Source organism: Oryzias latipes, chromosome 1 (assembly GCF_053564925.1).
Source record: "Oryzias latipes strain Hd-rR chromosome 1, Olatipes_Hd-rR_3.1".
NCBI lineage: Eukaryota > Metazoa > Chordata > Actinopteri > Beloniformes > Adrianichthyidae > Oryzias > Oryzias latipes.
The window spans coordinates 39,447,943-39,470,043 of NC_136237.1; the positions used below are offsets into that span (position 1 = coordinate 39,447,943).

The 22,101-nt window shown below is 41.4% G+C and overlaps 1 protein-coding gene across 3 annotated transcripts; it reads left to right on the plus strand.

Moving 5' to 3' along the window:
- The first annotated feature begins 758 nt into the window (after window positions 1-758).
- ppp1r12c (protein phosphatase 1, regulatory subunit 12C) lies at window positions 759-22,097 on the plus strand. 3 transcript variants are annotated; one of them, XM_023954514.2, is made up of 20 exons: window positions 759-1,127; window positions 4,781-4,949; window positions 5,037-5,167; window positions 5,523-5,641; window positions 7,471-7,630; window positions 7,706-7,850; window positions 7,954-8,028; window positions 8,110-8,180; window positions 8,865-8,971; window positions 9,064-9,125; window positions 12,512-12,657; window positions 12,736-12,823; window positions 13,900-14,017; window positions 15,693-15,805; window positions 17,163-17,203; window positions 17,885-17,924; window positions 18,209-18,313; window positions 18,463-18,513; window positions 18,744-18,794; window positions 21,176-22,097. In XM_023954514.2, the coding sequence occupies exons 1-20, from the start codon at window positions 940-942 to the stop codon at window positions 21,260-21,262; spliced, it is 2,067 nt and encodes a 688-aa protein (XP_023810282.1). In that variant the 5' UTR covers window positions 759-939; the 3' UTR covers window positions 21,263-22,097. The 3 variants fall into 3 exon arrangements, with proteins under 3 accessions (XP_023810282.1, XP_023810293.1, XP_078803389.1); XM_023954525.2 differs by having other exon boundaries at window positions 12,518-12,657; XM_078947263.1 differs by lacking the exons at window positions 17,163-17,203; window positions 17,885-17,924; window positions 18,209-18,313; ... (1 more) ...; window positions 18,744-18,794; window positions 21,176-22,097 and adding an exon at window positions 16,911-17,156.
- The last annotated feature ends 4 nt before the right edge of the window (window positions 22,098-22,101 follow it).

Consider the following 22,101-nt stretch of genomic DNA (forward strand, 5'->3'; position numbering starts at 1 on the left):
ATCTGATTCACTGACCTAAGATTGATCCAGGACATCTTTCGCCAAAAACGTAACCAGTGTGAGTCACAGAGAAATACCTGGGTACTGAACAGTGCAGGTCCAGATTCCTTATAATTCTTTCAAAGTAATCAAGTGTAAATTAATTATGTGTGCAAACAAGTGAACAAACAAGTGAACAATTAATTGTTAAAACTCTAGAAAACACGTGTTAAAAATTGTTGTAGTTTGACCCTGAAGCATATTGCTTTTATTAATTTTGTTTCATTTTATTTTCCTTTTAATTCTTGAATAAAAGTTATTTAAGATAAAAAAAATTATAACCAACATAAACTAAATTATAAGGTTATATTGGGCAGAATTTTATCTTTCATTTTATGTTACATATATAATTTTTTTCTTACCGTTATCTATTCTGTATATGTTCCTTCTGCTTTTAATTACTAATTAGTTTTTATATATTTTACTGAATGTAATAGCCATGGCCTCTGTCTTGTTCAATCGTTCAATAAAATAAGGTTTTGTAGGATCCTTGGAAATGCGTAAAAAATAGGACATCTCTAGGGTTTTTATCTTTCAATGTTTCCAATTATATAAAACTTTATGAACTGTAAGATTTATGAATTACTATTCTAAGAAAAGACAATTGTAGGAAGTGCAGTGGTCAGTAAGAGCGCAGCGTCCGAACACGGACCTATTTCTGCGTTTCCTCAGGACGCAGCAGCAAAACAAAGGCCGTGACGTCACGACGGCTGGTCAGCACGGCGTCAGGTTGCGCGCTCGCGACTGGCGCTCGCGACACTAGCTTCCTCCAAACTCACAGCGGGAGAGAGGTACAGTCTGAGCAAGAACCAGGAAGTGAAAGCGCACGCATGGAGGGTGTGTCTGCCTCCGCCACCGTATGTCTTGTTTTTTAGAACTCCGTCCTCCGCGGTCTGATTAATGGGGGACTTGGCGAAGACCCGGCGGCGGGAGCAGCTGAAGCGCTGGGCCGGTTCGAGCACCGACAAATCGTCGGACGTGCCCAGGAGGAGATGGCGAGGAGATGCCGTGGACGGAATAAGGGAGCCCGAGGCCGTGCCTCCAGAGTCTGGGGTCAGAGATGAAAGCAGCCCCATCCTCAGCCGAAGGTGAGGAAGCATCTGTGAAAGTCAGCTAGCTGTGTTGTTTCGCTCTGGATGCGCTTTGCCTTTACAACCCGCCACAGTCACAATCGTGCAGCGCTCCATAACGTCGCCGGCAGTTTCAAAACGAATTTAAGTGCGGGTAATTCTTCCTCTTTACCCGCTTCGGTACATATCTGTCAAACTGACAGCCGCGGCTAACACAGCCTGCTAGCTTAGCTGCAGCGCGAGAATGAGCCGTTTACGTAAGTTTTTAGGGACAAAATCCACAAACCAAAGGCAGATTAGCAAATAAAAATGATTCTTGTGAGGTGAAGCTAGCAGCTGTTGGTAAAATCTGTCCCGCATGAGCCGAGAAAGCAAAACTCTGAAATTGTCTTCATGTCCAACATTTTTGTCCCTTTTCCCCTCCAGTACATTATTCCTGCTATTAGCTTTAGTAGGAGTCCACGTTTGTTTTTCCAAACCTCATTTTGAAATGCAGTTTCATAGCTTTATTAGAGTGTTGTTGTTGTTTTTAAACATTTTATTTTGAAAGCAGCATCTCAGACAGACGTTTGAAGAAGCTGATAAAGAGTGTTGATTCTGAGCTGGCTGCTCTGGAGACTCATTGTGCAAAGAAGAATGTCAGATAAGCTGCTCACAGAATGGGCAGCCCTGCACATTCTCGGGATGGTCTCCTGTAGAAACAATGCAGGATCTTCAGCTCCACTGCAACAGGGACTGGCACTGCCCATGCATGGGAATGCCCTACACAATGACACTATAGTGAATTCATTTGTATATATAGAGTTTTTTAAATATCTCTTCTAATGACTACTAATGAAATCAAGCTGTCATTAAAGTCTCAGACTAGGAGCAGCAAGTCTGTGGAGCTAAATCACAGCTTTTTGTTTAAAATGACTAACAAATAAAATCTAGGTTTTTATGTTAAATACTAAAATATTTGTGAAAATTATTCAAATCTTTAACCGTTAACATATTTTGGTTTGAAACTGTTTAGTTATTTTGAATACGTTTGACTGTTTTTGTAATCTTCCGATATAATTTATGTTCCTTTTTGATTTGTTTTCATGTTCAAATTCAAAATGCCTTGATTTATAGTTGAAAAATCGAGCATTTTCAGGATTTGTTGTAAAACGATCCACATGATCGGTGATGTTTATCTTTTGTTTACTGCAGAAGTTAACCAGGAAGTTGGCAGACAAACTTTTGCGTATAACATTTTTATAAAGGGATAAATACTATTTCTTTCTCTCAAAATCTTTGTGTTTTTAGTTGATTTTAATCTCTTGTTTTAAATATAAATGATGGTGTTTAAATGCATATTGAAAAATGTCATTCATCCAGTATAAAGACAAAGGTATAGCAACCATTCAGACATATTTTAGATTAAATATAGTAAGAATTGTGGTATGATCTGTGAATTGGATCGCCAACCTCCATACTTGGCGAATAAATTACCTTGAAACAACTTTAATTATCTTTGAACCGATGTTAGGAGATATAAACAGTTAAAGATCAAGAAAAACATGTCTGCCCCCACATCTTTTTAAAGCTGCTTAACTGCAACAACTACTAACCTTTTAAGTATTATTCAAAAAAGGTTTAAAGCTGTTAAAGATGACTGAAAGGTAATTCCTGAGCCCCATACTCACATATCTAAACATAGATGTTATCTGTCAAACGTCTGTTGTGTCAGTTATTTGATAAAAATGACAACAGATTATTGCAGCACTTTGCTTGGTGAATATCTCAGCTTTTATCTGCACATTACTGCATTTTGTGCTGACGCGGCAGGAATCCTGAGTGCTGTGTTGCGTTCCTGAGGGCGTGAAAAGCTCCGTTAATGACACTTCTGAAGGATTAAAGATTTAACCATCAGTGGATTTATTTGGTTATCTGCCGTCTCTACAAGTTTTTTGAAATAAAATATTTTCAACACCATTTGCATGATTTGAATGATTAAATTGCCAGTGCAGTTTCCGTTTACAAAAAAAAAGTAACATCTACTTTCCTTGAAGGCAACATGAGCGAAAGAGCTTTTTTTCATCATCATCATAATCATCTTTTCTTCATTAGAACACACCCCTTTATTGATCCCCCGCCCCCAAAAATGAAGCACTTTATTGTGATAGTGAAAATATAGTTTAATAAATTAATTACAAAAATAGTCAAACATAATATAAAAACAAGGAGCTTATTCACAATAAGTAAATATCTTCTGACTTAGTTCACTATTTTAGTATTTACCTGAAAAAACAAGATTTTCAGTTGCACTCCTATAATTTTCTATATAACATTTGTTTTCAAACAATCATTATAGTCCTGATTTGGGTTCATGCGGTTCTTGTTTTATAGGCAATAAGAATCAGGCAAATGGAATATTTGTTATGTTATTACTCTAAGAACTGTTCTGGTTTATTCTCTGGGTTTTTCTTTGTAAACTTTTATGTATTTTTGGTAAATTTGTTTCCTCTGAGTCCCAAAATATGTTTCAACTAAATAAAGACCCTTATTTTCTTCTGGAGCGAGTTTGTGTCGACCTGAGACCCTCTCTGGTGAAATGACCAGGTTGTTCTTACAATAAGAACTGGGACGGGCTCCAGCAACCCCATAAGCTATCAGACAAAGTAGGCATCGATGATAGATTGATGGAACTTTATAAAGCATTAAAGTTTAGCGAAGGCACAGTAAAACGAATGGTGGAACTCAACTTTAAGGCTGTGACTTCATGGTTTGACTAGTGCTTTAATTAAAGATGCAGTACATTTACTTTCTCAACTGAGAATTAGAAAAAAAAGAAATAACTTAAGTAGTCTGAGAAAAGTTATTTTCTGTTCAGTTAACCAAAGATCTTCTTTCTTCAACCAATAAACGACGAAGTTTTGGTTCCTTTCCTGCTCAATGGCACCTCTTATAACGTAATTAAGACTGTGCACCACTGCTGTGAAGCACTGAAAGCTTAAAAATAGGATTTAAAGATATTTTATAGCGACTAGAATTTGACCTGAGAACCATGTGAGGGTTTTTTATTTTCGATTTTTCTTTGCCCACTTTTAGTTCAGGTCCTAATCTTGTTTGGAAAAAAACATTGTTTTGCATTTGAACCAAAATCTGCCTTTTTGTTTATTTGTTTTTTTTTTATTTATTATTTTTATTCTTTTACATGACAATGTAAACAACAACGAAGGAATTATTCTTATTTATGACTGTTATGAATTGATTTGGTCCACGAATGCCAGATTTTCTTCACAAAAATAGATGTGTGCAGTGGAAAAGTCTTTCAGAATGACTCATTTTGAGTGTTTTCGTCTGTTCTCCACCTTAGTACAGCACTGCAAATAACAGTTGTACTTCCGGGTCGTGTCTGAACTAGAAACTTTGTCTTTTTCATGCATTTATCATGAAATAGTTTTCATGGTTTTCACAGGTTTTTTGGTCTTTTCAGACCATGAAGTCGACACGCTTCTTCCTCTTGAAAAGAATTAGAAACCGTAGTGATTGCTGGGATGATTTCTCCCTAAATCTTTCTTACAACCTATTTGGGAATTTTCAAGTGTGATAGAACTTTGATTTCCTGCACAGCATGATTTTCTAAAAGGCCAAACAACATTTCAGCAAAGCCGTCCGTCTTTGTCTCCGTTCTGCGTCTGTAGGAAACGGGTGAGGTTTGACAGGGCGGCTGAATTCCTGGCTACATGTGCAAGTGGGGACACGGAGGAGGCCAAAATGATGCTGGAGGAGGCCAAGCAGATGGTGAACGAGGACGGCGTGGCAGACCTCATAAACTGCTCCAACGCTGACGGCATCACTGCTCTTCATCAGGTGAAATCCTCACTCCTCCCCGCCTTGGAGGTTTAGGTGAAATATCGTGTAAAATGTCTCTTTTTTTGGGGATTCTGTGCCTCACAGGCCTGCATCGACGGCAGCTTGGAAATTGTCGTGTTCCTCTTGGATCACGGTGCCAAAGTGAACCAGGTTGACAGCGAGGGATGGACGGCGTTGCACGCCGCTTCCTCCTGCGGCCACCCCGACATAGCAGAGTGTGTAATCTGACAGCACAACACAAAAGTCCAACTGTGTAATTTTCTACAAGTGGCCATTGTCAAAAATAAAACCAAGTCAGAAGGGAGCGTGGGTGACAGTTTCTGATTCCACAATGCTAACATTGCTGTCATGTTAGACAGCTGACGCATGACTCACCCAGACTCGAGCTGTTCTGAACATTTGTCATGGTTTTGTTCTGTAAAGTTTTTTTTTTCCTGTTGGTGATGAGTATTTCTGTCCTCCCTGTGGAGGTGCATCTCAACAGATAATGTTATAGAATGATGCGATCGCTGGGTTCTCCTCTAAATGAGAGTTTTATTCTGAACAGATTGTTCTTGTTTATTTTATCAGATACCTTTTGCAGAAAGGAGCAAGTCTTTCTGCTGTGAATTGTGACGGCGAAGTTCCGCTGGACCTGGCGATTGATGAAACCACAGAGTCGCTCCTTCAGCGTTACAGCCAGAAGATGGGTGAGAAATCATCAGGACGTCACGTGGTCTGTGTGGAGAACGGCGGTGGCGTTTGGTCAACAAAGTACCTTTTTTTTTCCCCCTTCACCTTTAAAGCAGTGGTCCCCAATCCCCGGGCCATGGACCGGTACTGTACTGTAGGACAGTTGGTATTGGTCCGTAGAGAAAAATTTCAGGACCTACATTTTTCCCGTTTTATTTATTTGATTCTGAAAGAAGCTTTATTTTGGAGAACTGCTGAATTTTTCTCACCACAGCCGACTCATTCTTGACGCTTGGAAACGGTCACGTGTCAAAAATCCTCTGCTACTTTCTTAAATCGGCCACGCTTACTGCTGACAAAGTTAACAGGCGTACAGTTTTGATCCAGATTTCAGCTCAGGTGGGGTAAACAGACGCACATGGATCCATTTGTCTGCAAGTGTTTGCATCTGAATGGATCGAAACAGGGAGCGTGTGGTCTGCCGAATGTCGTTTGTTCACAACAACTACAAACTTTTTCCAGCAGCAGTTTTTTAATCTGCTCCTGATTCACAACAATGTAAATAAAGAAATACTCAGAAACACAATTGTAGGCTTAAGATTCTTTAAAAATGTCCTCTATCATTAGGAAAATGCCACAAGAACATGTTAAAAAAATACCCAAACAACAAATTTCATTGGAGTGGGTCATTAAGGGAATTTAAAAAAAGTCTCGTCCGTGAAAATATTGTCTGACGTTAAACCGGTTTGTGGCTTGAAAAGGTTTGGAGACCGCTGCTATAAGGGATGCAGTATTTAGTTTAAAATTCACATTCAAACACGAAAGTAATGCTGCCATTATTGTGCGTAGAAACTCATCTGTAAGGCATTTATCAGCAGAAATGGACACATTTCATTGCTTTTACAGTGACCTCTTCTCAAACCCCGAATGCATCTCAGACACGTTGACCTCCTCCAGCTCCTCTGAGGCTTCGAGGCAATCAGATCTTTTATTTTCTAGAACCCCATTTTAAACGTCAGTTATCAGCTCCTTGATTGTTGACCATTTTCCCGTTGGGTGTCAAGTGTTGATCTTTATAAAAGATTTTCTATTAAGTTGAGCATTTTGCTGATGGAATTTCTAAGGTGAATGTGTATTTTGATGTAAATTCAGATTTTCTGTTTGCTTTGAGAGCTTTTGTCTTCACTTAATATGAATCCCTTGCATTTATTTTTCATTGAATTAGCAGAACCATCGTTGAGCTTTGTGGTCAGAAACATCTCCTCATGCGGTCCGATGACCAATCGCCCGTCGGTGTCTCCTCAGAAAATCCATTTGATGCAAAAACGATGAAATGTAAACCTAACGATGAGCAGAAAAGAATAAACCGTGCCTGCTGGCCCCACATTTAGCTTTCGAAATGTTTGATTGACAGATTCGGCTTTCAAGTGGTGGGGGGGTGTGGCCTTACAACAAGCTCACTCCTGTTTGAAGAAAGGGGTTGCCATAGAAATGTTTACTCATTCTGTCTCAGACTGATCACGGCTTACTGACGTAGTCTGGCGTCCGTATCGTGAAACAATGGCGACCGAGTTGACTGTATGTGGTTGGGCGATGTCTCGCTCTCTCAGTCCACAGAGACAAGCACGGCCATCTTTGTTTGCTGCGTCTGCAGAAGATCAGGTAAAAACGGGTTCTGCAGAAGCTCAGGTGTTTTCCCCTGAAGTGGACAGAGTCAGGCTGCATCAGACCGGCTCTGGTAGTGTGGCGTGGGTGTCACATGTTCAATGGCAGTGTTTGGCAGCCATTCGTTAATTTGGTGGACTTCCTTTGAAATTTCAAATTAAAGCATTTTTCCCGTTTCCAGGTGTGGACTTGGAGGCAGCTAAACGGCTGGAGGAGGAGCAAATCATGAAAGACGCACGGGTGTGGCTGGTGGACGGCCCCCCTGACAACGTTCATCATCCAAGAACAGGGGCCACCCCGCTGCATGTGGCGGCCGCCAAAGGCTACATAGAAGCTCTGAAGTGAGCGCTCCGGCTTGATCGGTAATGAAAATAATAGTCGTTGTCACTGACGGTCTCGGATCTGGGATCTTCCAGGATCCTGTGTCAGTGCGGGCTGGACGTGTCTGCTACAGACCATGACGGCTGGACGCCTCTCCACGCTGCCGCTCACTGGGGTCAGGAGGAAGCGTGCCGCATACTGGCTGAACAGCTCTGCAACATGCAGGCTCGCAGCAATGCGGTGAGGATCGGAAACTAGCTTTTTTTTAACTTCTCAGTTCTGTTTTCAGCCCTGTTCTGATAACTTATCACTTTTCTCCTCTTTGCTTGGTGACATTTTTCAGGGTCTGACACCGTTTGAAGTGGCAGATGAAAGTGTGGAGGGGCTCCTGGAGGAGTTGTCACAGAAACAAGACAACGTAGGAAATGTTTTGCATTTAAATGGAAAAAAAAGTTCATGGCCTTAAGGAGCTGAGTGTTTTTCTTTGGACCCATTTCAGTGGCGGAATGAACAGTCCAAACTAGACAGGCAGAACCAACAAGGCACTCTTGCACAAAACAAGAAGAGGAGGTGGGTATCAAACTGGAAGTTCTGTATTTTCTGATCATCCTTTGGTCTGTTTTCAAAGGGTTCACAGTGTTCTTTAAAGTAGGATTATTCTGTTTTTAGCCCAAAAAAAACAACAACAAAAAACCTGTCGTTTTGTACGACATACTTACTGCAGAGCGGCAGGAGTTAATCAGAAATATGCCTCTAGGTTGTGTTTGCGGGGAGTAGGCTTGTGCTGATTTCCCATCATCCCTTTGTTTATACTCTCTCGCTAGCTTACAGGTAATATTAGCAGTGCAACCAAAATAGGAGAGCAATGTCGGAGTTATCCAGCCGCACAGTTTAGATCCAGATTCCAGCTCAGACGAGGAAAACAAAGACGTCTGTGCATCTATTTGTCTAGAAGTGGATGTACCAGAATAGAGCGGAGGAGGGAGCCTTTAGCCTGCCAATTTTTAGTTTCTACCAACAACTACAAGCTTTTTCAAACTGTATTTTTTTCCTGATTCATCGTGATTTTAATCAAGAAATACTCAGGCTATTTTAATCTTAATTGTCTTTATATATATCTTCTCCATCATGAGAAAAATTCAACAAGAAGATGTTAAAACCTCCAAAAATGTGATTTTCCTTGGAGTTGGCCTTTAATGTGTTTGATGCTGCTCTGTCTGAAGTTAGATGAGCTTTTTTTGTTCTTGTTTCCAGGAGTTCAGTGTGCAGGATGAGCAGCAAAGACAAGCTGAGCGTGCAGGACCAGTCCAAAGAGAGGGGCGTCTCGGGGAGCCTGAGCGAGGAGAAGGAGAGCAGTCCGGGTAAACCCTCCTGCCCCTGAACGCCTCATTCAGCCGCTCAAAGTGTGACTCATGGCACACGTTACAAAAGACGTCTGTTCTCTTTCACCCAGAGAGCTCCACTGTTTCCAGTCCAGACTCGGAGAGTGTGGCCACAGCCAGTCCTGCTGAGAAGGTACAAACCAATCACACTGCAGCATTCAAAAACATGTGTAAACAATTAATACCAAAGAGGATTAAACTGGTTTGAGGACGTTTTGTGTATAAAACCGTTAAGACCATTTATATTGTCGGTGGAAACAAAAATGGCGTCAGAGGCGACAGCGGCGTTTCTGTTGCAGGAAACGGCTTTGGTTTGTGAAGCAAAGTGTGTGAGTGTGATGTGAAATCGCATATTCAGTTTCACAACTGCATGTTCTTTAGGAGGGCTTCAAAGTGGGAACTGCAAAGTGCTGCAGTCATTTCAGAAGAGGCACAGGATGCCAGGGGGAGAGTTTCATTCTACTTTGAAGGAGGGCCTAAAGATAACATCTCAGATTTTATCACAACAAATTCAATTTCCAGTTTGAATTTATTCTTTTTTTCGTCCTCCTTTTAAACAAAAATATATATTTAAAAAAAACTTGTATTTCCTTTGGGAATTGACCTGAATTTGAATTGCAATTAAAGCTGTAAAAATGCTGTTTTGTGTGCTGCTGCTAGCTAGAGCATCTTGTAGAGAGCAGCACCTCTCCCACTCCACAGAGAGCCTCTGTTTCAGGTGTTTAAACAAACTCGTCATACTCTGACTTTTGGTAGCAACAGATTTTGCAGCGTGTTGCTCCAAGTCGTAAAGGGCCTCTACCATGCAATATCAATTTTTTGAGCTTTTAATTGTAATTATAATCTTCATTCCTCACGAAAAGAAACCCCAAAGCGCCATTTCGAACTGTTTCTAAGTATTCCTCTAAAAACCTGCTCTCTGAGCAACAACCCCTCCCAACCCACAGTGGACGGGGGAGAACAGCCCCTTCCAGGAAGAGTCTGTGCTGCCAGCTCCGCCCCCAGGCTAACACACACACACTTTCACCACAGAGCTAGCGCTGTTGGGCAATAACACTTTCATTTTATATGCACAATATGCACATCCACCTTTACAAAAGTTTGGATGTTGATTGTTTTGGTGAAAGAAATGCAGACACGCTGCCGAGTCCGGCTCTAGGAAGACGTCATGAAATGGGCGGCACCCACAAGGAGAGAAAGGCGGAGCCTCAGATATCAAGTCATCTTGCCACCTGTTTGGGAAAGAAGTCAGGAAAATGAAAAAAAAAAGTGTATTCTTTTGTGTGTGCCAAAGGTAATATACTATCAAATACATGAATATATTATTTACTATGAAGGGCTTAAGAATAGCATGGTATGGGCCCTATAAGTCACAAAACCAGACCAGGCCCATATAACTGAAGAAACTGTTCCCTTTCTTGAGTAAAAGCTCCGTTTTGCTACGGTTGCCACTTTAATATTTGTGCGTTGTGTTTAACCTGTGGAGACTTGAACAAGTTTTTGTTTTTTGGTGGATTCTCTTGAGTTATGTGAGCAAAAGATATTTTATCATCTCTACGGTTGGATTGCATAAAGGATTCAGAAGTCACGACATGTTTCCTCTTTGCTCTTCATATTATAACAGACTCATTTAAATATATCACTGTGGAGGGACTAGAGCAGCGGTCTGCAACCCGATGCTCCGGAGCCACATGTGGCTTCATTCCTATCACTAATATTTTAACAGATTTTGAGGCGTGAACCACAGAAGTTCAGTTGGACTAGGATTAAAGCACACCAGATAATAAACGGATTTTCACTTTTTACATAAACTTCAAGAATTTTACAGTAAGGATCACTTCATTAGGGTTAATTTAGTTTGATTTGTTAGATTTACTCATTTATGGCTGAAATGCACCACAAATAGTCAAAGAAACTTTTTTTTTTTTACATTTGTGACATTTCTTTTACTGCATTTGGATGATTCTATGTAAAACAGGGTTTCTTCTGTTTTTAAAGAAAGTTATGTGATCCTCAATAGTTAGAAACTATTACATATTTTGAAAAAAGGCAATTTATATTTTATTTATGCAAAAAAAACTTATTTTTTTTATATTTACCATAATAGTAACATTAATATAAATTCAAATGAGTGTTTTAGTTTTTACTAAATGGTGAAATAAAAATTTCTGGCTCCTGCTGAGTTGTGGTCAGTGAGAAATCGACCCGAATGGCTCTTTAAGTGGTGACGGTTGTGGACCCAAAGACTATAGTGAGCAGATATAATACATAATTAAACTCAGTCACAGTGTAAAACAAAATAATATCACCTTCGTAAGGCAGAAAATGTCACTTTTATTGCACTAGATGTCTCCAACTGACTCAAACTGAGCTTAAATGTTAAGAATTTAGAACATTTTGTGCTCAAATCAAATCCTGAAACATCATAAAAAGCATTTCAAAACTATAGAAGCAGATCGGTTTTGTAACTCTGACACTCCCCCACCCAAAGCACATAGCAGGTTTTTGGAAAGTTTTCTTTGGATACATGTTCTAGTTGCTTTATTTCTATATATTTCATGCTGGGACTTTTAGTTTTCTTTAAAGGTATTTCAAGGTAACGACAACTTTTTACAGTGAGGACTTTGTCCTAACAGCAATAAAACCCAGTTCCTGTCATCTGAATGTTTAGCTTCACCGACACCAAAAGAGTAAAGATGAGGATTATTATAATTATAACATTCTTTAACCAGGAAAGGCATTCTGACATGAGCCGACTCTTACGGTTCTTCCACAGCATTGGCGCCTGGAAGCTCATTGAGTAGAAATATTTTTAAAAATATTTACAGGAACCGTCTCTTTTCACTAGAATGTGCTCTGCAGCTTTTTCCAACCCGCTGGAACGGATTTCTGGATGTATAAAATCTTGTGAGCAAAGGCCTAGTTACTTTGAAAAACAAACATCTGTAATGGTTGCGTACAGATACGTCAACTTGTGTGTCTACAAATCTCAGTGCGTCATGATAAACACTTTAAAGCCTAAAAATGCCCACTTAGATTACATCACATAGTCCAGTACAGACAAGAAGGAAGCATACACACGAAAAAAAATCTGAATAAAACCGTAGTTTTGACCAGGAGTCGTCATTTAAAAACTCAAGACGTTTGTACTGAGCCACTGATTGAATCATTTAAAATTTTACTAAAGTTTTAGAATTCTTTAAAAGCACCAAAAAGTTGTTTTAAAGAAGCTCAGTGACCTGCAGAATCTAAATCTTCAACAGGTTTGGACTCTGAACTGATATAACAGTGTCATCTGCATATAAGGGCATCAAAACGTCTCTTAAATGCAAGAGTGTAGGCGTTTATCTGAGGATTCCTGATTGGCCCATCCTAAATAGATAAAGTAAATTGAAAGGAATTATCTGTTTAGTTTTTGTCCACAGAAACACGTTAATGCTACAATGAAAGCCACTTGATTTTTGGTTATTTAGACAATAAATGTTGCTATTTTTCTGCTTCTTCCCTCTCTTTGTTGAGGTTCAGACACCAGAGGAGAAAGACGAGAAGGAGGAGAAGGAGCAGGACAAGGCGAGCCGCACCGCCAGAGTCCAGCCAACTCCCCAGGCGAGGGACGTCGCAGCCGAGTCGCCCAACGCCGACAAGAAACAACTGCAACCCAAACAGTAAACACAGAAGACCCAACATCTGGGCTGCTTCGATCAGATTGAAAAACCTCTAACGCAGGAGTTTTGTGTTTCTAGGTTCCAGGCTCCAGTTAGAGACGAAGAGTCTGAGTCTCAGAGGAAAGCTCGCTCCAGACTAATGCGGCAGTCTCGCCGCTCCACTCAGGTATAAAGATTGGTGATAATTCACCTGCGATAACCAGGTTAAATCACCAAAAAAATGTATTCCTTTGGGGTTTCCCGTCCGATAAAATCAAGTCTGTAAGAATTTTAAAAAAGAGAAATAAGGACACTAGAGAGATAAGGAGGATGAGGTTTTCTATTACAGTATCTAAAAAAAAAAAGAAATTTAAAGCATCAGTTCTTCCTAAAGAAGGTCTTCTTTAGAAAAAGACAAGATCATGAAAACACGCCGAACTTATCAGTTTAGTTGGAAAAAGATCACATGTGGGATAAAAGTCTTTCTTCAAAACTGTTAATATGCTTTGAAAGAGGCGAGGAAAGCTCTCAACATACTTTCTGAAGGTTTTAAGACTCTTTCCGGCCGCTGAAGACGCTTTTCTTCATCCCGGTTGAGGTGATGAAGTCTTTATTAGCTACTGACGGTGTGTTTTTTTTAAAGAAAATACGCTCATGTGACCCTGCATTATGAAAACATACTGGAGTGGAAATACATTAAATACATATATTAGAGTGAGGCTGTTTGTTCTCCTCATGTTGAGCCAGAAGCCGCTCAGCTCTGTGCTGCCGATCTCCCAGCAGGAGATACGGGTTCCTGCGTGTTGAGCTGGTATTTTGATAAACACGTCTGATGTGTTCTGAAGTGGTTTCATGTTTTTACAGAAAAAAAAACAACAGCAAAGACTTACCAGGGAATCTCCCGGCCTTAATGCTCAGTTTAAGAAAGTTTGTGGTTTAAATGTTAAAACATGAACTCATCTGAGACTTTTTATTTTAAACGGACCTGTTTATCTGATTTTGTAGTTATAAAACTAGGCAGTAACGTCCTATTTAACCACATTCAGGGTTGGATTATCTATTGAATCATTCATCAAAGTGTCTCCATTAAAGAACAGAATGTTAAATAGTGTTCTCTGGATGTGGTTTGACGACGGAAGCTCGTTATTCTATATTACTCCGTATCTCCACAGCAGCTCAGAGCTGTGAAGCTGCTGAGGTGTGAAGGCGTCCGCTTGTCTCTGCTGTGACCTTCTGGGTTTTTTTCTCGCTGTGTGCTCTCAGGGTGTGACTCTGACTGATCTGAAGGAGGCAGAGAAGAACGTGGGTAAAGCTGTGGACTCCCCACCTCGCAACGTCCAATCTGTGAGCCCCATCGTCACCGTCACGCCCGCCGAAAGAGGTGAGAGCGCAGCTTTGGCTCAGAGGGCTCTTGGAAAACGGCAAAAGTGCATTTGTTTAAATGAAATGATAGCATTTGTTTATAAAAATGGTTTAAAACAGGTTCTGCTTTAAAGAAACTCAACCTCAGTTTAGTGTAGCAACAAAACGAGAAGCAACTACCAGTAGGAAATGTGGTTTTTTCCCGCTCCTCCTGAACGCCTCGGTGGTTGATTCTCTGTTTCTGCACGCCTCATTTGGGTTTCTGTGTGAATGTTGGAGGTGGTCTGTTTGCAGGGCTTTTTCAGCTTCCCCTTTGCTTTATGAATGTTTTCAGTTTTTTTTCTTATGTAAAAAATTAATGACTAATATTGTGTGAAAGGCCAAACGAAGCACTTCTGTGATTTACAGCTCTGTAAGGTCGTCAGAGGTGACATAAAGAGAAAAAAAAACATCTATTTAAAACAAATATTAACACTGAATACTGTTCTGTGAAAAGCTTAAAGCAGGTGTGAAAAATGCTATAAAGAGAGAAATATAAGTATTCATTGTCTTTTTTATCAATTAAATAAATGCAAAGTACCGGTAAGCACATAAAAAAAACAAATCTAAACCAAAGCAGCAGTTGGTGTTTCTACCTTTTGCCTTTAAACCAGCATCAATTTTATAGAAACAATTGGACAAAGACTAGGATTCCAGTCGGGTGTTTGAAGGACCAGGTCTACCCAACAGACCTTCACATCACACGGCGTTTGAAACCCAGTCATGGACAGAAACCGCCGTAGGAGACTTCAGAGGAAAGTGGAAAAGCTACGCAAAGACCGTTTGACAGCAACAAGACCCTCGGTTGTCTTTCCCAGACAAAGATTTCAAAGCAGACTGAGTGTCCAAGCTCTTTTAAGGAAATCATTGAGGATGATAGACGCTGGGATCAACCAAAGAAGCTTAGTTCAGCAGACGAAAGACGCATCAAGCTTTGGAATCAGACGGTGTCCAGAACTGGCAGAGTGACTCCAGTAGATCCATCGACTGTCCGGTGAAGAAGAGGTCTTCATGGAAGAGTTGAGGCAAAAAGCTAAACTTACAACGAAGGAATGAAGCCTGGAGATGCAGGAAAACGGGACAGAAAAGGCTGCAGAAGAGTCCAATATTTCACATTTATTTACAGCAAAACTGTGGAAGGACTGGAGAATAATGATCATCTACAGGTAACTGGGAAGCATGGTGGAGGTTCCTGAGGTTCTTGATTGGTCTTAATGGTCAAACCAGAGGCCTCTCCATCAGGAGGGCCACTAATTTATTGTGCAGCAGCAGAACGACCCAAACATCCAGCCAAAGTCATCATCAGGAACTGTCTTCAGCACAGAGAAGAATGAGAAGAACGTGAGGTGATGGCCGCGACCACACAGGGTCCTCATCGCAGCATCGTGGAGCCTGAAGGATTACATGAAGAAACAGAAGGATGTGTGAGAGTAGACATCCACAGAAGATCTGCGGTTAGTCCTGAGGTGAACCTACCAGACAAAAATAAAAAAAACTGATGCTATTTTGAAGGCAAAGTGTTGTCACATCAAATATTGATCTAACGTAAATTCCTTCTCTGTATTCGGTTGTTTAATTGTCCCCGTTTCCTTCTTTGACAGCATTCTTCCTTTCCAGCATGTTTTACGCCGCCCGTTTTCTCGTTACCCTTTCAGACACCGACCCGTTGAAGCAGGTGGAGACGGACAGCAACAAGCACCTGGCAGAGAGGGACAGGAGGCGAATCAGGAGGGAAAGACGCTCCACCGGGGTGGTGAAGCTGGAGGAAGTAAGCAGTGGATTTCAGCTGTCTTTGCAGGGGAAGTCCTGCCATGATGGAGAGTCTGAGTTGAGCTGCGTTCACACCGAACACGGTTCGCGCATCAGGGGCCGGTCGGTTTCAATGTTAAGCCAATGAACAGACGGCATCAGAGATCCATTTGCATTGGTCTGGCGTCGTAGCGCAATGTTTCCAAAGTTTAAATATCTGAACTTTGCTGAACTTGAGTCACGTCAACCAATCGTGTTGATGATAGAGGAGACCAACAAGGAGGAGAATCTGATCGTTATAAGTTGGAATATGAGATGCACACTCAATGCACCCATTTGGTGAAGAGGCTATAAAGGTTTGGCTGTAGCTCCGCCCACATGCGACAGGAGCGTCTTTGTTTATGAACAGACTGTCTGACTAACCAGAGGAAGTTTGAAAGCTGTTGTTGTTTTAACAGCAGTGTGTCCTCCAGTTATGTCAGCAGGATTTTAGGATGAACTCTGATTCTGCAGTCGTAAACTCAGATTTTTGAGTGTTCATATTTAAAAAAATAAGGATATTAATTGAATAATATTTGCCATCGACTGTATATGAGAACTGGACTGAGTGACTCCTCCCCCTTGGTGTTCCAAACAGGAAGTACTTTTTGGCTCCAAGAAGCAAAAATCTTAAAGACTTCTATAGAGAAACAAACAGCTGTTAGTCAGTCTTTCTATTTGTGAATCCAAAATTCTTTTTCAGATTTTTCTGTAATATTAGTTATTCAAGTTATAAACTGACCTCACTAAAAGTAGGTGGTCCCACATCAAAAAGGTTCATTTGACAGATTTCTTGTAGCCCTCTTTCACGTGATTCTCGATCCTGATTATTAGTGAGAGGGGTTGCCATAGAAACGTTGACTCAGTCCGACTCGGACCAATCACAGCTTCCTGTCTCTAACATGTTGACGTTTGTACCGCAGAAGAAAACGGCCACTGAGTCGACTTGATTTGGTTGGAGCTGGAGGTAAAGCGTTTTCTCTGGGTGAGGTCACGCTCGCTCAGTCCAGGTCTCAGATACAGTCGATGGTATCGGTAAAGATTCCTGACGCGGTTGGAGTTTCAGTTCTGTTCTGAATGTTCAGGGTTTCCATCCCTGCAATGAAGAACGAGACGCACCATTTCGGTCTGAAGCAACAGAACCTGCTTCGCCAAAGGCCCACATGATGCGTCCGCCTCCACATCGCAGTGATCTAAAGTATTTGCTCAGGGCGTATTCAGACGAGCCGGGAGCGTGTCAGCGGCCACGCGCAGTCTACACATTTAGGACATGCTTGTTTGTAGAAGAAAATGTTTGTTTTTGTTGAAATGACGATGTGAACCACCTCACCTTTCAGAGCGACGGCAGTCAGCTGGAGAATGAAAACAGCACTTCAGGGTGAGTCTCATTTGTTTGGATTGTCATGATGGGTTGTGTCTTTTACAAAAAAAAAAGAAGCTATTTTTGTGGCAAAAAGCATCATTTGTTTGGTTTAAATGCAGGATTTCCAGATTCAAATTAAAAATAATTTTTACTTATGATATACAACCAAAAGGTACATTTGAAAATTAAATGGATTAAATTTTTGAAAGTGAAATGAATGTAGTTTGTAAGCTGATTCAGTCGTTTAAAGTCCCACTCTGATCCTGTTTCGATCCATTTTCAAAGCGTTCCCAGTGGTCTCTTATTTATAATTATGCCGTTTTATTTTAGGTAAAATCAGAAAACCTGTTCTTTTCTGTGACATGCTTTCTGCAGAAATTCGCCTCTTAAATTGTGGGCGGGACCGTTGCGCAGAGTAACCCCGCCCCCCTTCCCCTTCCAGTTGTGGAGAGCTTAGAGCAGCGTATTTTCTACGTCACAAATAAGAGCTTTTTCCAACAGTGTTTTCCATCTGCTCCCGATTCACAACAATTTGAAGAAAGAAATACTCAAAACTGCGTAATGTTCTTGAAAACACTCACGTGAAAACACCAAAAACACCATTTTTACCAGAGTGGGTCTTTAAATGGAAGTGCTTGAAGACGACACGACTGTCTCTGCTGCTCTTCTCACCACTTCAACTTCTTGTCTCTCCAGGGGGAGTCAACTGGAAGATTTGTCTGCAGACTATAAAAAGGTGCGTGTCTGGACCCCCCCTACCACCACACACATACCTGAGAAACCCTCCTGAGGGCAAAGAGCTCAGGTGCAGGCAGACGAATCTGGGACAGGAATGATGCCCAACAGGCTCTGAAAAACGAACGCGAACCCCTGACATGCCTCAACATACATAAAGAGCCTGTTTCTTTCCCCACGCGTGTCTGCGCGCCGACATGTTTCTGGATGACAGGGAGCTGGATCTGGTGTAAAATGTGCTTTGCTTTCGTGGGGGTTTTTCATCATCTGTGTGTTTCCATGCAGCTGTACATCAACACGCTGCAGGAGAACTACACGCTGAAGGAAAAGCTGCAGGAGATGGAGCTGCTGCTCAGCCAGAACAAAGTGGAGCTGGAGCGGCTCCGACAGGTGTGTGTGTGTGTGTGACGGTGAAGGTTTGGAACAAGCAGAGACGGCTCCTCCAACTTCCTTCAGTCAGAACATGTCCGCTTATCTGAGCTCAGAGTGATTCATGACGGCAGTTATGACACGTTGGCTTCTGTGTTTCTCTGCTGCAGAGTCAGGAAAGCGCTGCAGACAGGCCGGCTCTGCTGGAGCTGGAGAGATTCGTACGTATGCGTTTGCTCAGAGCTGCCACTTCCTGTACTCGGTGTTGCATGCCCCAGCTTTGCTGCAAACCTGTGTGAAGTGTGATTAGATCATTTTTTCTCTGAAAGCAGGTGCACGAGGGAGGGTGTGAAGTGAGTCATTGTCAGAACTTGCAGCGTGTTGCAACAGCAGCTGAAATGGGAAGTAGAGGATGTTCGTTTGGTAATGGGGGTTGTTTTTTGGTTTGCAGGAAAAGTTGGCCCTCCAGAGGAAAGCCGTGGAAATGGAGGATGAGCTGAAGGTACGAGTCGTCTCTGCTGTCTGAGGTTTGAAAGTTTGGATCATCGGGAAATCCAACAAAACAACCTTTTGAGTTGATGACCTTCAAATGTTTTTGATTGGACGCTACTGTCTTAAAAAGGCATTCATCCCAGCTGATTATTCTACAAACAACTGGGAGTGGTAGACTGTGTGGGATAAGCAGCTACAGACTTCTATAGCTTTCTATTGAAGTATAAAAATGGTGAGGAGCACTTCAAAGTCCAGTTTTTAACGGCAGAGGGCCGGACGAGTGAGCCTGGCTTTTGTGGGAACCAAAAAAACGCCGTTATATAAAGACTTTAGAAACTGTAGCATAGAAAAGGATCAGCAAACATGTTATTATTGACTTACTTTTCCTCATAAATGAAGTCCATGCGCCGCTCCATCTAAAGTAAACATGGATAACCTGTTTGTTGAACTCTTTCTTCAGTTTTAAAAGTCTCTCCGTCTCCATGGAGATCCTTGCCTCCACAAATTCCAGACTTTAGATACGAAATCCTCCATTCAGAAAACGATGCTAAACGATATTAATAACTGGACGGCTGCACTTGACTCTCTGCTGCTGCGAATGCATCACATTCTCTGGGATCAACAGCGCCCTCTGCCTTAAGGCACATGTACTGCCTCACCTAATGTGCATATTGAGGTCACAATAGGTCACAAACTGGCACCAACGTATCTGACAGCTGGTGAGAAATAAAATAAAAAAATGTAAGTCAGTGTGTGCGGTGTGGGGGCCGGTGTAGTGGGTTAGATAACTGTATGCATAACAACAAAATTCAATACTTTATGCATGATTTAAAAATGTATAAATACTGTACAATATTTAGGGTCTGTTGGGGTTAATACGACTCTTGCTTGTTTTGAATAAAAAATATCCCCAGTTAACTCACTGTCAGAAGTACGTCCAGGGGTCACAGGTAAACACATCGAGTCCCGAAACATCGGTTCAACTGAGGGAGCATGCGCTTTCAGCCTCATTTAAAAAAACACACTAGAGTGAAACCTTGGAGAGAATAGAGTGTTCTAGATCCCCTGGAAGGGAAATTATCAGAAGAAATTAATAGACTTGAAACATTTATTTCAGTTTTTCTACTGAAAATCTTTTGGTTTTAATGCTAAACATCAGACAGACATTTGAGTTTAAGCAACAGGAGTTCATAATTTCAGGCATCACAAATTATCTGTGGTTCTGTGTTTTATTGATGCCTTTGGAAGTTCACTTTATTTCAGTTTTATTCTGCTGTTTTTATTGATCTGTTTTCCCCAGACAGATGTTAAACCTGTTTACCTACAAAGCACAAATGTGAGAAACTTCATTAAAATACTGATTAATAAAAAACACAACATTAAAATGAATAGAAAAGATGTAATAGCACAGATCACACTAAAGGGCAGAGGCATATTAAAAATGAATGGATCTTTACGGAGGACCCCAACTTCCTGTTCTCGTTCAGTCTCACCTCAGGCGCCTTTCCCCGCCGCCGACTGGTTCTCGCCAACAGTCCGTGGTTCATCTCAAACCCACGCCGTATGTTTTGGTACTCGATGTGTGTGCCGGTGACCCGTGAGGTATTTTTGACGGCAAGTTGAGCGGAAATTTCTTATTCAAAGCAAAGACGAATCGTATTCCCCACAGACACGTTAAACATAAAACTAAATGTTGTTTTCATATTTATACTGCAAACTTTTTCTTTATGAACACGTTTTCCATTCTGGTGCCTCACCTGCCTCTTTCTCTTGTATTTTCTTTTTCTTCTTACCAAAGAAACATTGAAAACTCACACAGAAAAAAAAAGTAATCATAGAATAGATGTAAAAAAATTAATATTTGATTTCTGTTTTTAATAAAAAAGTATATTCATTTTATTTATTTAAGCCATATTTTGCCTCCCCTGAAATGAGGAAATCACCCATAGTGTAGTTTGTGTGGACATCCTTACAATCCACGTGCACAACCCGTCCGTGCACTATTCTTGCATCAGGATGGGGCTTGTATGTGCACTTTACTAACAGCTAGTGTGGCATAGGAGCATCACCTGTACATTATAAGTGCATGTAGCTTCTATTTTACATACATATACTTCACCACTCGCACAAGAATGGTACGTTCCATTTTTGTGACGAGCCACTGCATCTGCTCCTCCCTACGACCCTCCGTGGGCCCCGAAGATGACCCCAAAACCTGCATGTGGCTAAGACTTCAATAACACAAGCATTTGGCCCTCAGGCTTTATTTCTTCCTTCTGGTGAGGGGCAACCGTCATGCTTCATGTGTCTGTAGGTGAACTGTGAAGCCACGCCCCCCATCTGGTCTCTGCCTCAGAATGACCCTCTGACCGTTTGCTTTTTGCCCCGCAGGTGATGGGAGACCTCAAAGCGGACAACCAGAGGCTAAAGGACGAAAACGCCGCACTTATTCGAGTCATCAGCAAACTCTCCAGATGAGCCTGGATAACCCTTGAGATTCAAAGTATTACAGGATGGATCTGTTGCCCAAAAACTTAACATGCTAGTGGATCAATGTGCAGATTTCAGGGTCATTCTTTGCCTGAGTTTGGGCTTTAGATGTTTTGGCAGGTCTACTGTACACCAAGCTGAACTGTATGGAGGACCAGCGGGACAGTCCTGCTCACATCCAATTTTATATTAAGTTTTATTTTTTAACTGGAATATTTTAATGGGCTTTGCTTCCGTGATTCTTTGTATAAAACATGTATGAAGACACTGGAAGCCGTGCACAGTGAGGGCTCTCTGTTTTTTGTTTTTCTGACCGGTTGGAGGAAAAGCAGGGAAAGACATTTAGCCGTGTGGCTGAACACACACAGGAAACAACTCCAATGTGCCAAAAGTGGAAAAGAGAAAAACCGTTTTGCACGCATTTTGATAAACTCACAGTGGTCAGTGTTGTGGAAGTGCAGCGGGCCCTGCAGCTCAGTCGGTTGTTGCATTATGGGTACCACTTGTGCTCTGAGTAGATTTTTTTTTATCATTGTTACGAATGAGATCTCGCTCTTGCTCAACCTTTGGTAGTGAGTTTGTGTGTTAGTTTTTCAATTGACCCTGTGGACTGGATGAAAGCAGCGACCTCTGACCAAAGTATCCCCCCTCCCCCCCTTAAGCCGATGTGCATCAGATGGGTCGCTTGTAAATGTTTACTTCATTGTGAGAAAGAAAATGCATGTCGACTTACATTTTTGTGCCTTTTGGAAACTTGTAATATTTCTATTTTGCTTTTGGCGATGTACTGTTGCGTATGAAATACAAACTTGGGTGAAACTGATGCG

Excerpts from the sequence above, each read along its gene's own strand:
- ppp1r12c (XM_023954514.2), top strand. The coding sequence starts at position 940 with ATGGGGGACTTGGCGAAGACCCGGCGGCGGGAGCAGCTGAAGCGCTGG. Across the intron at positions 12,658-12,735 it reads AAACAACTGCAACCCAAACA|GTTCCAGGCTCCAGTTAGAG; the intron begins GTAAACACAGAA and ends TTGTGTTTCTAG. Across the intron at positions 14,018-15,692 it reads CGTCACGCCCGCCGAAAGAG|ACACCGACCCGTTGAAGCAG; the intron begins GTGAGAGCGCAG and ends TTACCCTTTCAG.